The 17,157-nt window shown below is 35.1% G+C and overlaps 1 protein-coding gene across 1 annotated transcript; it reads right to left on the bottom strand.

Moving 5' to 3' along the window:
- Positions 1-13,202: 13,202 nt before the first annotated feature.
- On the bottom strand, positions 13,203-15,323 carry LOC131857978 (patatin-like protein 2). The gene is made up of 8 exons (XM_059210805.1): positions 15,120-15,323; positions 14,818-14,999; positions 14,534-14,720; positions 14,282-14,443; positions 14,104-14,181; positions 13,805-14,026; positions 13,546-13,721; positions 13,203-13,459 (listed from the first exon to the last, which is right to left on the bottom strand). Exons 1-8 carry the CDS (start codon positions 15,243-15,245, stop codon positions 13,387-13,389), a joined length of 1,206 nt encoding a protein of 401 aa, XP_059066788.1. The 5' UTR covers positions 15,246-15,323; the 3' UTR covers positions 13,203-13,386.
- Positions 15,324-17,157: the final 1,834 nt, after the last annotated feature.

The raw sequence follows: 17,157 nt of genomic DNA on the forward strand, positions 1-17,157 counted from the left end.
ACAAAGATCCCAAGTATGATTCTTCATCAAAGAAGAATACTCCTCATCCATGGCCCTATCCCACTCTGGGTGTCCTGTCGCCTCTGAAAACTTTTGAGGATCATCTAAAAGGGTATGACTCAAAAGACTAGAACCAGATGTCTGAGCACGAGTGCGACGAGTATCTGAAGGATCACCTGCCAAAGAACCAGCTGCATCAACAGTATCACGGGCCCACTTCGGCAAAAACGGAGCAACTGGTGGTGGTGGAGATGGTGGATCATGATCTACATCATCCTCAAGAGATAAGTAATCCTCAAGAGATGAAGAGGAAGGAGTAGGCAATGAGGGAGAAGCTGGTGATGGAGAATCCATCTGAGGATAGCACTCATCAAACTGGACATCCCGTCGAAACAAGACCTCTCTGGAATCAGGATCAAACAACCTGTATGCCTTAACATCCTCACAGTAGCCAACAAATATGAGTGGTCGGCTCTTCCTCTCCATGGCGTTCCGTTGAGCATCAGGAATAAATGCCCAAGCCTCACTACCAAAAACTCGGAATGTAGAAACATCAGGCTTGACATGGGTCCAAGCCTCCTCAGGAGTCATATGTCGTAATGCCTTATGGGGCATCCGATTCTGAATATAATTGGCACAATTGACTGCCTCAGCCCAAAATGAAGAACTCATAGCTCGAGACTGTATCATACAATTTGCCATCTCCCGTAAGGTTTTGTTCTTTCTCTCAGCAACACCATTCTGTTGAGGGGTATAAGGAACTGTAAATTGATGCTGTAAACCATGCTCAATGCAAAAATCTCTAAAAGCCTGATTTACATACTCCCCCCCATTATCTGTGCGTATCCTCCTGATAGAAAGTCCAGATTGCTTCTCCACAAATGTCTTAAACTTCCTGAAAGAGTCAAAGACATCAGACTTGTACTTAAGAAAGTACACCCATGTACGTCTAGAGAAGTCATCAATAAAAGTGAGTACATAATGGGCCCCTGAAAAAGAAGGAGTCGGAAAGGACATAAGATCACTATGTACCAACTCTAGGGCTGCCTTAGCACGAGAGGCTCGACCCTTAGGAAAAGGATCTCGATGATGTTTACCAAGGACACAACCATGACATACACCATCTGTACAAGAAATCTGTGGAAGCCCAATCACAAGTGCTTGTGTACTCATCTGCTGTAGATATCTGTAATTGACATGACCAAAACGCTCATGCCAAAGCCTGCTCACTGAATCTGCATGTGCTATAAGAGAGGAACCAACAGTGTCTGAACTCTCAAAGCCATCAAAACTATATAAGTGAGATGCAGAATCCACACTCCCAGTAGCCACAACCAAGTCAGGATCATGAAGATCTCGAATAACCACATCATGTGGAGAGAACTCAACTGTCTTACCAGAGCCAGAGTGGCAAATCTGATAAACGGATAGAAGGTTTGTCGAAATGTCAGGAACCAAAAGCACATCCTGAAGACAACCACCATCCAATGAAACAGTACCTGAACCCTGAACGGAAAGTTGTGCTGAGTCACCAACTGCAATATGTCTAGTGCCTGTAGGAGCAAGAGCGGTGACCAAATCCTGTGTGTGTGTCATATGGTGAGAGGCACCAGAATCTAGAATCCAAGTGGACGCTAAGGACAATGCTCATGCAGAAAGAGCATGACCTTTCCCTGTGGGCTGTGAAGGAGGCTATGGTGCACTGATATTATGCTACTGCATGGCTTCCTCCAAAGCCTCTAAACGTTTCCAACACCTGGAAACGGGATGTCCTTCCTTGCCACAAAAACTGCAAGGATCACTTGATTTCTTCTTAGTCTTGGAGGAAGACTCACCAGACTTTGAAGATTTGCCCTGTTTAGAATTGAATTGTGGTTTTGAATCAGACTTAGGTGGTGGCTTGGAGGGATTCTCACTAGCCTCTGAATCTTTCTTAGGCTTCGGTTTCTGCTTCTGTTTTCCTTTGGAGGACTGGGCTACCAATGCTTGGTTCTGTGAACCTGAAAGTGAATCCAACTGCTTAAGCTTAGCTTGCTCACGAGTCAGACGATCACAAAAGACCTCAAAAGAAGGCATGACATGTCGAGCACCCAAGGCATCCATGGTGGAATAGAAGGTCGAAGAGAAGATCTGAAATGGACCCTGAAGCTTGGAGAGAATTAGGAAAATGCACTCTGTATCAGTCTTAGTCTTACCACAACCTTGCAAGATAGATCTTTGTTGTTTGAACTTCATCAGAAAGTCCTCAATAGAAGGAAATGAATCAGGTACCAAGGAAGTTAACTCTGCCTCAAGCTGCAAAGCTCTAAACTCGTTGACAGTACCAAAAAGTCCCTCAAACTTGGTCCAAATGGCTCGAGGAGTGATACAACCCTCAAGATAAAACTGGAGACTGTCGGAAATGTGTAAAGCCATCAATCCCATAGCCTGATCCATATTGTTCCTGTGCTGCATAATCTCAAAAGGACGTGTCAACTGAGGCTGAACCTCATCCAAACAGGACCATAACCCTTTTGACTGGAGAAGAGTCATCATGCGACCCTTCCAAGTGTGGTAATTATGCAGTGTGAGAGATTCAATAGGTCTGTCTGCCATCCTGTAAACTGTGCCTCAACTGCTCTGAATTTTTAATTATTATTAAGTGGTCTTTCAGAACTAGACAGAAGATGCAGAAGGGGGTTTGATTTTTTTTTGTATTGGTGTTTGTAAATTCTAGTTTTCTGATGTAAATAACAGAAAGCAAGAGAAAACACCCCCCCACAATGCAAAAAACTAATCCCCAGTACAAACTGAAAGCCAGAAAATGATAGAAAGCAATAACGGGTTGAGACAAAATTTGGAGCACCTGAAGATTTTTCTGATGAAATAGACTGTATATCTGAAAAGAGCACAGAACCACCTTTCCGACGCCTATTCGCTTTCGAAAAACGGAGTCCGTATGCAAAAGATATGGCTCCTGGAGTGCAAAAAACTTGTTCTGACTTCGACTGGCAAAAAATACTACAAAACGGAAAAATCAGAAAAAAAGATCTGCATCTTTTAGATCGGGCTCGGAACCAGCTTTCCAACGCCTATTTTCATTCGAAAATCCAAGCTAAAATGCCCGAGTTATACCCGATTTAGTAAAACTACTCCAAAAGAGCCCAAATAGGCCCTTTAAGCCCTCAAGGGCTTAAAAAAAATAAGCCCCTGGCCCTCTGGGTGACCAGGGGCGGGCGCAGGGGGCGGCGGCGCGGGGGCGGCGCTGTGGTGGCGGGCGGCGCACTGGCTGGGCGCGGGCGGCGCGCAGGCTGGCGGCAGGCGGCTGGCGGCGCGCAGGCGGCGGTTGCTGCATCGGCGGCGCGGCGGAGGATACCGCCGGCGGCGGCGGTGGCCGGGCGGGGGGCCGCCTGGAAGCGCACCGGCTGGGCTGCGCATTTTTAGATTAAAAAACCTGCGTTTTTTATATATATTTTTTTTATTTTTTTTTTATTTTTCCGCCTCGGTTTTCGTGCCCTAGGGCCGTACGGCCTTGGGGCCAAAAAAAATTTGCCTCCTGGTGCAACTGTGTCCAAATCGGACGAATTTTATATGGAAATAGGGGTTTTTGGGTGCTACGAGCTCAACGGTGAGGTCCGTTTGGGCTCAAAGTGCACCGAAAAAAAATACCCCTATTCCAAAATAAAAAACAGAAGACAAACACAGATCTGATGCAACCAAAACCTGGATCTCAAAATCTTTCAAAATTCTGAACAAGCTGCAGCAGATCTAGCTCTGATACCATGTAGGATTTGAGAAATACAAATCCACAGAACCCAAAAGAAACCTGCATGCAAGAAACCTGTCACAGAGAAAGAGAGAGAACGGATACAAGGGTTTTGGCTCTGACAAAGAGAAAAGATGTATTATCAGAGAAAAATGAATCAACAACATGAATAATACAAGAGATCAATCCTTATAAAGGAGATCAACACCAAAAGGAAAACCTAACCCTAAGGTGTGAGCATTTAATAATTAAATATTAATTATTAAATGACTAATGTATGCATAAAGAGAAATCTTAAGAGGAGAGCAAAGTTAATTAATTACTTTACTCTAACAGTCATAAGATGGCTATGTGCACTCTGGAAAAGAATATGGCATTCTTTATCGTAGAGGGAAAATAATCTCCCAGTTCAGTCTCTTCAGAATCTAGATATGCTGAGATCCCAACATTCTGTAGGGAATTGTAAAGCTGCCAAGCCAGAGTTGTTTTGACATCTGGGCCTCGATGGTTGACGAGTACATCAAACTATTTTATAGACAAGGAGGACTTTATCTTTTTGTTTGGACGTTCAACTACTGAAAATGGATCGGATGCCTGTTCTCCTCGACCAGATGTGGAAGTGTGTTAGTGCATGCAATAGTTTGGTGCCCCTAATTTATGGGAAACTCGTGTTCCACCATAATCGACACTCATGTATTGCTAGATTTGTGTCAGCTAACCAAGGAGTGCATTCTTAAACTCTACATCTTCTTCATAATTTCAATTTAACTATTCGTGCATAGCCTCTAGTTTATGGTTCCATCGTAATTTTAGTTCTTTTGGTGGTTCATTCTTTGTATAAAATCATGCTTTCTGACATATTGTAAAACACACAATGAATTAATATAATTTCATTCTTGCAGCTCTATTTTTTCTTCTCTATTTTTGAAAGTTTTGTTTCTTACTTCCTAGCTAGGTCTGTATTCTGCTATGCAGAAAATTTAACATGGTATCAAAGCCCGAGAGCGAGGAGGAAGGACAAATTATTTGCAGGCAGATTTCTAAAGAATGGAAGTTGACGTAAACCTCTGGTCATAGGCCTTGCCTTCATCTTCTTCTTTGTGACACATCATTTCAGTGGACCTGTCTTGTTTCTCCTTTGTCATATTATGAGGGAGATTTTATATTGTTAGTGCTAATGCTTCTTGGTTTTGTTTCAAGTTTGATCAGTTCTCTGTTGGCACCTGTATTTTCAACTAGTAGCTTCTTCTTGCATGGTTGAGTAGTGTCATTGGGGTCACTCATGCAGATTCATGTGCCACGTGCATCTTCAAATGTCAGATGTTTTGCCTTTGTTTGCCATCTGATTATTGTTCGAGTAGTGTCATTGAGGCCACTCATGCAGATTGTTGATCTTGATCATCATCTTGGCTTGTGAGGAGGTTCTTCATTCAACACTTTGGCGGTCATCATTCGACAGTTGTTCACACTTTTCTTGTATCTCAAAGGATATTCTTCTGCACTTCATATAGTTGCATCTCTTGTAATTTTGAGGGGGGGTTTTATTCCCACTGGGTTTTCCTTCTTTCCTCTTTCCTTTCATTAGGTTTATATGTCCTTAGTTAGACTTAAGGGGAGGTGTTAGTGTCTGCAATAGTTTGGTGCTTGTGATTAACGGGAAACTTGTGTTCCACCGTAACCGACATTTGTGCATTGCTAGATTTGTGTCAGCTAACCAAGGAGTGCATTGTTAAACTCTACATCTTCCTCGTAATTTCAGTTTAACTCTTCATGCATATCCTCTAGTTTATGGTTCCACCGTAATTTTAGTTCTTTTGTTGGTTCATTCTTTGTATAAAATCATGCTTTCAGACATATTGTAAAACACACAATGAATTAATATAATTTCATTCTTGTAGCTCTATTTTTCTTCTTTGTTTTCTGGAAGTTTTGTTTCTTACTTCCTAGCTAAGTCTGTATTTTGCTATGCAAAAAATTTAACAAAGTGGAGTCCATTAATAGAAAATTGCTTGTCTGGTTAAAACCAACTGAATCTAGATTTGATATTTTAGAATTGTTGGCAAATAGTTGTAAACAGGGGATTGAGTGCTTCAACGGGTAACATGTATGGAGATAGAAATAGGCGATAAAGAAGGGGTGCGCAAGTGGGGTGTGGTTGCAAATGTTAGTGTCAACGACCGAGTCGACAAAAACAAAATTAGTGACTGTGTTCCCTCCTTGTTGCTTCAACATTACTACGTTGCAATAACCAAGAAAATTCGTTGGCCGTGAAGTTCTCCGAAATCGTGCTTCGACGTTATTGCCTTACACTACCAAGAAAACGATGAAATTGATCGCCGAGTCTCCTAAAAATAAGGCTTACAATTATATAAGTTTCTTTACAATATCATCCTGTCCACAAAAATTCTGCGAGACAGACGAAACACATGATATCTGAGGTCATGATATCCGTCATCTTTTAAAATTAATAATTGATGGAGGTATCAAAAATATCGACGTCTCGATCACTCACAGTTTGATAGTAAGAAAAATCTATCCTGCGGTAAATCATTTTTTCATTGGTAATGATCTATCACGTTATTACTTTCGCCTACTTCTTTAACTATCAACCATTGTAGGTCGACTACAATGTAAGATACAATAAGGTTGGGCTGGTTCATTTTAACATTAACACTATATATATATATATATATATTTAAATTTATTATAAAAATAAATTATCCAGATTTTCAAGGAAGTCAGCCATCTTAATATTAGTTTAATTCAAATGTATTTAATCATTTAATTTCTCCAATATCAGATCAATTTAATTTGTTAGCTTATTTGAAAGTGTCAAATATGACATTTTATCAAATTTCAAATGGATAGTTTTGTAATCCAATGAATTGATGATGTTTCATAAATGGAGTGGTTCACGAAACCCATCTATCATATACATGAATGAATAAATAAGGTAGCAAGTTGAGTGGACTTACGTTTGGGACATAATCCATAATTAAGTATGTTTTAGTCAAAGTATATAATGAAATAACTTTTACAATAGAAAAGTATAAAAGGAATTATGTTGAAATTTTATTGATAATAATATGCCACTTTGAGGGGGATACCTCTACTATTATTCCATAAGAACTGGATACTCAACATGTCGATAATAACTAGCCACTAACTCCTATATATACCTCCTTATGCATTGGCTACACCCTAGCCAACTTAGATACTCAATTATAACACCTAAGAAGGCCCTAATACCTATATAAAATTATAATAATGACTATAAAACTTATTTAAGAGTTAGGATAGCCACAAAATGACTACCCATAAAGAAATACGCACTATAGAGTAATTGCATAACAAAGTAGTATTACTAGTCCCATGAAATAAAAATAAACAAGCATTAATTTTTATACTCAATCACATTTTATAGGATTACAAGTCTTTTACAATAAATTTTGATGTTCTAATTCAAAATAAATTTTAGATAATTATATTATATCTAATTTTTTTTATATAAAAATTTCAAATGTTTATAAATAAATACTTCTTATATTAGTTTATAAGTTATGTAAATCTAGAAATCATTTAATAGTTGTTTAGTAATGAATTAAATATGTTGCCCAAATTCCTATGGTGAAAGTTTAATTTCCTTATGCTTTACTTATGATACATGGAACTAAGTAACCTAACATGCATAACTCTAAAGATAGATCATAAATAAAAAACTGTCACAAGATTTTACAAAAATGTGTATCGGTGAGTTGTGAGTGTGTGCAAGAAGTTAGGAAAACATATAGGGGAAGTCTTGGTTGAAAACAAAATGATAGGAAAGGACACCCATTTAGCATTGGGGACTCAAGCTTGAAATAAAAATGGGTAACAATCACAATTTAGGATGCTGTTTTAAAAAGGTATCTATTTAGTATGGGTATGTGTCTAGAAATGCATACCCATTTGCAAAATGTATACACATTTCTTAATTTTATTATTAAAATTATTGAAAACTTATTTTTTCCTTGTAATAGTTGAAGATAGTGATAGACTCTAGGAATGGGTACCTAATCATGCAATTCCTCCCACCAAATGTTTCCACCTTACACCACCTCTTTCTAGCTTCAGTTTCTAAAGACCTTTTTTTGGCTTTTGTATGTATTTTTATTGGCTTTATGGGTTACATTTAGAGATTAGGGTATTTGTAACTATAATAAAGGAACATTTTTAAAATGAAGTTTGTAATAATTGCAGCATTCACAATATTGATGAAGAAAATATTATATTAAGATGTATTGATATATCTTTTAAAAGATAAACCTTAAAATAGTACTAACCACTTATGAAGATGTATATTCTAAAAATGAAGTTTGTAATAATTGCACCATTCACAATATTAATGAAGAAAATATTATATTAAGATGTATTGATATATATTTTAAAAGATAAACCTAAAAATCGTACTAACCATGATGAAGATGTATATTCTAATTAATATAAACGTTACATCTATTTCGTAACACAAAATTGTTGCGTCCATAATTTTCATCATTGTTAGATACCATATATATTGGATATGGAGTTAATGATTTTGGTTATTATTAATGGAATTATGAGAATAACATATTCATTAGCCAAGAGTAGAGATGTCATATTCAATGAGAAGATTGTGTACAAAGATCAGTTATAGTGAAATAAATAGGAAAATAAAACATAAAATATCTAGTGCTTCATGAGATCCTTGGAAATATAGTTCCAACAGTGCAAAAGATTCAAAATATTCCACAACTAGAAGAATAACAAGCCCATCACATTCTTACCAAAAGAGATACTAGCATTATTAGACCCATGAAAATGACTCTCATTCATTATAATATGTTTTATTGATCAATTTTGGTGAGCCTTATAGTTATGTTTAGGAATAATATGCATAGAAATTATAAAGAAGTGGGAGCACGATATGAGAAAGGAAATAAACTCCTTGACACAAAATTGGACTGAAGAATTGATTCAATTTCTTGAACATAAAAGATAATTGCAAAAAAAAGGGTTTATAAGATATAGGAAAAATATGAAGGAGAAATAAGATACAAGGAATTTACACAAAAGAAAGGTATAGGTTTTGATAAAATAATTTTTGTATTGTAAAAATAATTTAAATCATCTAACTATTATGAGTCTTGTGGCTACAAATACTTGTATCTTGAACAAATAAATGTAAAGAAATTTTTTCTCCATGGACATTTAGAGGAAGAAATATATATGCAAAAACCACAAGAATACAAGATTAAAGGCAAGAAGAAATTATTATGAAGGTTAAATAAGAATTTGTATGGCCTAAAGCAAGCATCCTGAAATGGTATTTAAAATTTGATATTATTATGCTCAAACAAGGTTACCACAAATTTAACTATGATCATTGTGTTTATTTTAAGAGATTGGATAATGGTCACTTTTCATTATCTTATTATTATATGTTGATGAAATCTTTGTTGTCAAATCCAATATGCAAAATATAAATGAGGTTACTAAAAAGAAAATAGTAAAAGTCATTTTTTTTGAAAGATTTGGGTACAAAAATAAAAATATTTGTTATGAGTATAGAAAGAGACATAAAAATCACACATTAACATTTTCTCAAAATGAGTACATGGAGAAGTTATTGAAAAGATTTCAGATGTAGGATGCAAAACTAGTAAGTAAATGTGGGCTTGATCATTTTAAATTGTCTAAAGAGGTGCATCATAAGATGTAAGAGGGGATGCCCTATCAATCTAAATTTTCATACTCTTCAATAATTGGTAGCTTGATGTATGCCCTAGCATGTACAAAGCCAAATATGGCACATATAATGGAATTAATGAGCAGGTATATAAACCATCTCAAAAAAGAGCATTGGAATGTAATTAAGTGATTTCTTAGTTGTTTGAGAGGTACTAATACTCAAGAATTATATTTTGGAGGCTCTAATTTGAAACTATAGGGATATGTTGAGTCATATTTGGAAGGTGATATGGATAGTAAGATGAGAAAAGTAGGGTATGTATTTAGTACAGGTGGAGCAAAAGTCAATTTTATTTGATTATTACAAAAGGTTGTTTCACTTTCAACAATTGAAGCAAAGTATGTTAGTACTATAGAGGCAAGTAAAGATACGAATTGGTTACAAATATTTATGGGAATTTGGAAAGTAGTAGGTGAATAGAAGGTTGTATAGTGATAGATAGAGTATCATTCATCTTGCAAATAGCTTATCCCTTAATTCTAAGACTAAACATATACAAATCAAGTACCATTTCATATGATTAGTTTTAGAAGATGGATAGTTGAAGTTGGAAAACATACACATTATCCAAAATCTTGTAGATATGTTAAAAAGGGTAATAATTCAGGAGAAAATGATTTCATTCTTATCTTTTATTAGTCTTAAAGAATTATAATACTGAAAATGAGAAACAATCTAAGTCTAGGTGCATAAATCTAGTGGGAGCTATAGGTATAATGATATTGTTATAAGAATAATCTCCAAGTGGGGGATTTTTTGGCATGGAGCCTTATTAGTCTCTAATTGGGAGATTGTTGGTTTGTGGCGACTAATCATGTCATCAATCTTAAAATTTGGTTACTTTTTTAGTCACATTTCCCCAGAAAAAAATTATTGGAGAGTGTAGGTACAAATCCCCTCTTACCAAGCCTGAGGAGTTGATCCCCCTAATGAGGGAATAAGAGTGGAGCCCATAGTAGGGGTTGGGGAAATTCCATTAAAGAAAAAATATTCAATTGTTATTTTGGTATTGATATGTGGGAAATAAGAACCAAAATTAGGAATACACACTAAGATCTCAAATCTCCATGGCATATCATTGGAAACATAAATAGTTTAGCTATAGTCCTAATAAGAGAGATGAAAAATTGTGCTTTATGATTCCTTTTATTGTGATGGATTTGATATTGTGAAGTGAGTGTGAATGACCTAGGTTAAATGATACAAAAATGATGGATTTCAATTTAATAACATTGACATACTGAATTGGAAACGAACATAGTAAGTAAGATTTAGAAATGGCACACTGAGAGGAACATGTAACTGCAATATGGAACCAAAAGTGTCAGACACAATAGGAGGGATCCCTAGTCCTATGGGTGTCCAAATTGACATAAAAGTTCAAAAATATAGTCAAGAGGTCTGGTAGCCTTATCTTGCTAAAATCCATCAAAAAAGTATTAGATGCATGTGTTTGGCACCCCAGTCGAGATGTTTCTGCTTGTCCAAAATTTGGAATTGTCTACCTAAGATTGCTCTACACTCCTATAACCTCTTTTGTTGTCAATGTCTAACATACACACATGAAAATAGGGAAAAATGGTTGTGCTATATCATGAACTTGGTTTTCGTTAGGGAGGACAAAGGATAATTAAAAATTGAAATTTTGAATTGACAAGATTATACCTTATGATTGATAATGGTGGTGATGCAATGCTCTTTAAAAAAATCTTCCAAATGTTAATGCAATAAAATGATAAACATAACATAATAAATCATAAATTCATACTTGAATGTAGAGTGTTGTAGCTTACTGCTCAATGTGTTTAGATCTAGAATGCTTTCTTGGTCATATTTTTTGCTGTAGAATAATAGTGACTACATTTAGCTATAAATATAGTGATCAGTATTATATAACATGCTAATTTTCCATCTTTCAATTTCTCAACCCTTTTTTTCTTTATAGAAATGATATGAACTTATATAATTAATTTTTTAAATATTTTATCTTTGTACTAAATGTTTGTTAAAAAATAATTTAATAGATTACAATAACTATCAAATACAAAAAATATTTAAGTACTCTAATAGTTGATAGGTACTTCAAAGTACCCTTTTAAAATTATGTAATATTCTTCACAAAATACTTTAATTTTGTAAGTTCATTCATACCTCATATGTATAGCAACAAAATAGAAGTATATCCCATTGACTAACCATGTATATAACTTTACTTGCAACTAATTTCCCATATTTAATCCTAATAAACAAGAGAGAACATTTATAGGCGACCTTTCTTTTCTAAATTTATTTTTGTCACTTGATCATGAGGTTGGTCATATGTAGAAAGATATAGAGTTATGCCTAAACTAGTACATTTATAATTACAAAGGTATGAATTTTAGCATACAACTAAAATATATTTTGTTCCTATCAATTTATAATATTTCAATAATCCAGAAAGAAACATTTGATGAATTAGTTTTTTGTTTTTTTCTTTACTTAAAAATCACAACATTCAATTTATACTAATTAGAACTTTGCAAATTACAATTAAGATTCAAAATAAATTATTTCATTCCACAATATAATATAATATGTTCCATTTGGTTATTTTGAAAAAAAAAACTACATAAAACAATCTACTTAAAAAGAAAATGTACCTTGTAAGTAGTATTTTTGGCCAAATTTTTGTTTAATGTTTCGCATGTGTAAACGAAACATAAGTAGAATTTTGACTATGATATTTCCTAATCTATAATTGTATTCACCATAAATGCAATCTTGACTAGATTATATTGGATGTAGGTTGATGGTCAATGCACGCTCCATGGTTGCATTCACTTGGAAAGCACTTCGTGTTTTCATCGTTCACGTCTTTGCATGGTCAATGTTACATCTTCTTTATTTTTCTCTCCTCGCGTGTTTTGTTTTCCACGGAGAGCATCCTATCCCTAATTCCTAAATAATTGAAATTGAAAATGTAAAAGTTACATTCATGTCACCAATGACGTGGATCGTAGTGATAAGCATATGTCACTTGATGACGTGTGACTTATAGGGACCATATATTTTGATGAATGTCTCACTTGATTTTGTGGATCCTACAATTTAATGATAATGGCTATTGAGTTGCTAAGACAATGCATATGATATGGTATATTATGAATTAGTTTATACATTAGCTCATCATAGGGGCTAGATAGCCATTTTTCAATTTGATTTGTTTGAGGTCTTTGTGTAATCTGTTCTAATAAATAGTCTGGAAGTCTGGAAGTCCTAACTAGTTTAGACACAATTTCCCATGTTTACTTAGTGTGAATGAGTGGAAGATAGGGGAAAAATTGATTCAAGAACTAACAAATACAACCAACACAAGCTTTTAACATTGTTTACATTCCACAGTTTTCAAGATTAGGTGTCACTGTGATTGCCAGGGTCTGCCGTGGAGCGCACTAGCATTAGTTTTCTTTTTGAATTGTACGAGTCGTCATTGCCAGTCAATGTACTTTTCTTTATGAGATGTAAGTAAATTTAAATTAGTCTTCAAATTCGAAAACTCAACGTGTCTGACGCGCTTCAACTTTTGTGGTTGCAAAACGTTTCACCAACTGTGGTATTTTCTTCAGAAGTCCAGTCATTATATGCTTTTGTATTATTGGTTACTTTCATGGCGTTGATTTTGTGCGGGTTAGAGCAAAATACCTCTAAAATAGTAATATTTTTTAATTAAATAAAACATTCTTAGAATGAAATTCCAATTTCTTGATATTTTTCAGTACATATATTTCCAAGAAAAACAAGTCGAAAGGCCTTCAGTCCATTATTGGCTCGTTTCATGCGCTACATCTACTCTTTAAACGAAAAACAACCTATGCCAAATGAAATTTGACTAGAGATTTGCCACACGATTACGAGCTGTATCCATTCGTAACTTTCTTTCGTCTGAGAGTTTCTTTGCAAACCTGCTCACAAATTACGAAACTGTCATTGATATTCTAATCATCTAATATTTTCGCTGTCTTTCATTTCATAATGTATACATGTTTACCTGATCAAGGCATCGCTGTTGGTACCCTCATTACTAACTGGCTTAAATAATCCCGTCTCTAAATCAACTCTGGAAACAGGCTTGTGCAGAAGTTGTAGGCCTATATCTTCAAGCTTCTTAAGGTTTTGCTCAGTAGAGATATCAACAGAGGCTGCCTCTCCCGTCAATTCGCTTTCCTAAAATAAAACAATTTATGGGTAAACATCACATAAAATTTTATGGGTAAAGAGTTTTTATATATGAAGAAATTTTTATATACCTGAACTCTGAGATAGTTCTGTTCAGATTCAAAGGCTTGGAAGACCACAGAAGCATGAATGTCCACCATATCAGAACTTGATTGCATAAAAGTCTCTAATATTGGCACCCTCCCACTGTTATACAACCATCCCAATAGTCCCCACTTTGCAACATCAGTGGCTTTGTAGGCTGCTGTTTGGTATCCAGTTCCAAGAGATAGCACCAAAAATTTTTGCTTGGCCTAATAAAAAATGCTAACAGTTAATAATTGTTGAATTCCCCAAGTTAAAATAATGTTTTTCTCTTTAATGAATTCACCTTTGCTTTTCCTCGCGATACCCAATCATTGTTGGGCTTGATGGATTCTTTTGTCACTTCATTGATAGCAATTAAAGTCTGCAAATTTTAATTGAAAGTAGAGTAGAAAACATTCGAGTTAGTTGTAGCTAAATAGCAATTGACAAGTACGTAGTGGGGATAGTGGAAAATTTATTACTGGATTGTTAGCAGCCACTCCTCCATCTATGAGGTTGAATTCTCTGGGATTGCCGGATCTATCTTTTGTTTCAAAATGGTGGGCAGGAAGATATGTTGGGGCAGCCGAAGTACTAATGCATATATCTGATAAATATGCATCTTTTGAGATATCGTTTTTTGTCTGCAGATAACAAATGTACCAATGCCAATATATTTATTTAGGAAAAATAATATTATTAGAAGCTGATTAGTGAAAGAAAAAAAAATGTACCTCAAAAGTAGAGAAAATTATAGGCTGCTGTAAATTGGTATCATAGGTTGGGATCACCACATTAGTTAGTAGTTCGTTCAATCGAATGCCACGCAATATTTCTTTAACAAGATTGTGCAGATAATCTCCACTGTATTTGGGTCCTCTCAGTAAAGTGTAAATTGATTGCAACCATCCTGAAGGGCCCCTGGTGATGATTCATTTAACGATTTAGTTTCCTAGTACACATTTTAAGTTGTCCTATTCTACAAAATTACAATGCTTAGAGATTGCAGGGCACTAACTTTCTGTATGGGAAAATTGAAGGGCAATGTTCCAAATAGAACCGTGTAACGTCCTTGGCCGCATACAATGGTTTTTTTCCCTTGCTTGGAGCTGTTAACATTGCGGTAACAAGCCCTCCTGTGCTTGTCCCCGCCATGACATCGAAATAATCAGCTAATCTAGCATCTAGACCATCCAATTTCTGTCAACAGAATCAAGTAATTAATTAAACCAAAACAAAACCTTATTAATGATAAGAACAATAGAAATGATTTAGAATATGTAATGATAGTTGCAGGGATGATCGGAGAGAAATAAATACTTCAAGCTGTGTCTCCAGAAATTCAAGGATAGTTGCAGGGATGATTCCCCGGACGCCTCCTCCGTCAATGCTAAGAATGGTGATCATATCTCCATCACTGGGTGGTAGATTTTTCATGGTTGTCATTGCACTTCTTCAAACCAGTACAACGATTACATGCAAATATTGAATAATATAAGATGATCTGAGATGGAAACATTTTTATAAGCAGTTTTTAGGGTAGTAGGTATATGAAAGTACAATGAAAGCACGAGTGCGTGTTGAAGACGCAAGGGCTGTGAAATTTCGAGACCACAGTAGAACATGAATGAATCTTCTTGTTTAGACTTTGAAGAATTGAAAAATTCCTCTCTACTAGATGGTACAGTTAAGCCAATTTTTTAATTAGGGCAAGTGCTTCACTACAGGCCAAATTTGAACAAAGTTGTCCTCATTTTAACTAAATATCGGTGCAATGGGACCCATCGTTTGACCAACTTAGTAGAGGCATTCAAGGCAAAGTGCATGGTTCATTCTAGGAAATATCATTTTTGGGGGATACATTTTACACTTTCTATTATTTTTCCAGAAGGTTGAAAAGTCGAATTGACTTTATAGACTTTCATTAGGTAGGAAGGGCGTTACGGAATCCTTTCCACCCAAATCAAATCTAGTTTTCTTTGACGTTTTCTAATGCATCAATGTACTTTAATATTTATTTAATGAGGTAGGATATTCTCTCGTCATATAAGGGTATCAAAATTAAATGTTTTTCTAGTATGCTTTCAATTATGTCTTTATCTAAATGTTCATTTAAATTTTTGAGGAGAAAAGTGTGGCAATTTTTTAATTTCTGAATAAGTCTTGATGCTCTATCTATATGGATTTCATGTATGACCTTCTACAACCAAACAATGTCATGGTTATGCCTATGTGGTGGTTGATAGGTTTTAAAAAATGAGAAAGAGTGGATTCAATAGTAATACACAAAGTTTCAACCCATTCAATATGGACTCTACAACATCTTCAAGTATAATAGAGAGAATGCTTCTAATCGCACCTTGTCATCTTTCCCTATGTTACATCTATTTCGTAACGCAAAATTGTTGCATCCATAATTTTCATCATTGTTAGATACATAAAACAATGTACTTAAAACAATCCATAGTTTTCCAATTACTATATTTTGAAAAAAAAACTACATAAAACAATCTACTTAAAAAGAAAATGTACCTTGTAAGTAGTATTTTTGGCCAAATTTTTGTTTAATGTTTCACATGTGTAAACGAAACATAAGTACAATTTTGAGTATGATATTTCCTAATCCATAATTGTATTAAGTATAAATGCACGCTCCATGGTGGCATTCACTTGGAAAGCACTTCGTGTTTTCATCGTTCACGTCTTTGCATGCTCAATGTTGCATCTTCTTTATTTTTCTCTCCTCGCGTGTTTTATTTTCCACGGAGAGCATCCAATCCCCAATCCCTAAATCATTGAAATTGAAAATGTAAAAGTTACATTCATGTCACCAATGACGTGGATCGTAGTTATAAGCATATGTCACTTGATGACGTGTCACTTATAGGGACCATATATTTTGATGAATGTCTCACTTGATTATGCACTTGATTTTGTGGATCCTACAATTTAATGATAATGGCTATTGAGTTGCCAAGACAATGCATATGATATGGTATATTATGAATTAGTTTATGCATTAGCTCATCATAGGGGTTAGATGGTCATTTTTCAATTTGATTTGTTTGAGGTCTTTGTGTAATCTTTTCTAATAAATGTGGCAAGCTAGGAGATATTTAGATTGTTTGAATAAATAGCTAAGTCTGCAAGTCCTAAAGTCCTAACTAGTTTTGACACAATTTCCCATGTTTACCTAGATTTTTTTATGAATGTTTTATCATACTAATAATTAGTTGTGGTGATTTCTAGGTTTTCCAAAGTACTAGTCCAAATTGTTCCATTGGAAGCGAATCTTCCCACAATTTTGAAAAAATATTTTTTTATGAGATTTTGGATGTTCTTATTGGGTTTTGACAAT

The sequence above is a fragment of the Cryptomeria japonica genome, chromosome 8 (assembly GCF_030272615.1).
Source record: "Cryptomeria japonica chromosome 8, Sugi_1.0, whole genome shotgun sequence".
NCBI lineage: Eukaryota > Viridiplantae > Streptophyta > Pinopsida > Cupressales > Cupressaceae > Cryptomeria > Cryptomeria japonica.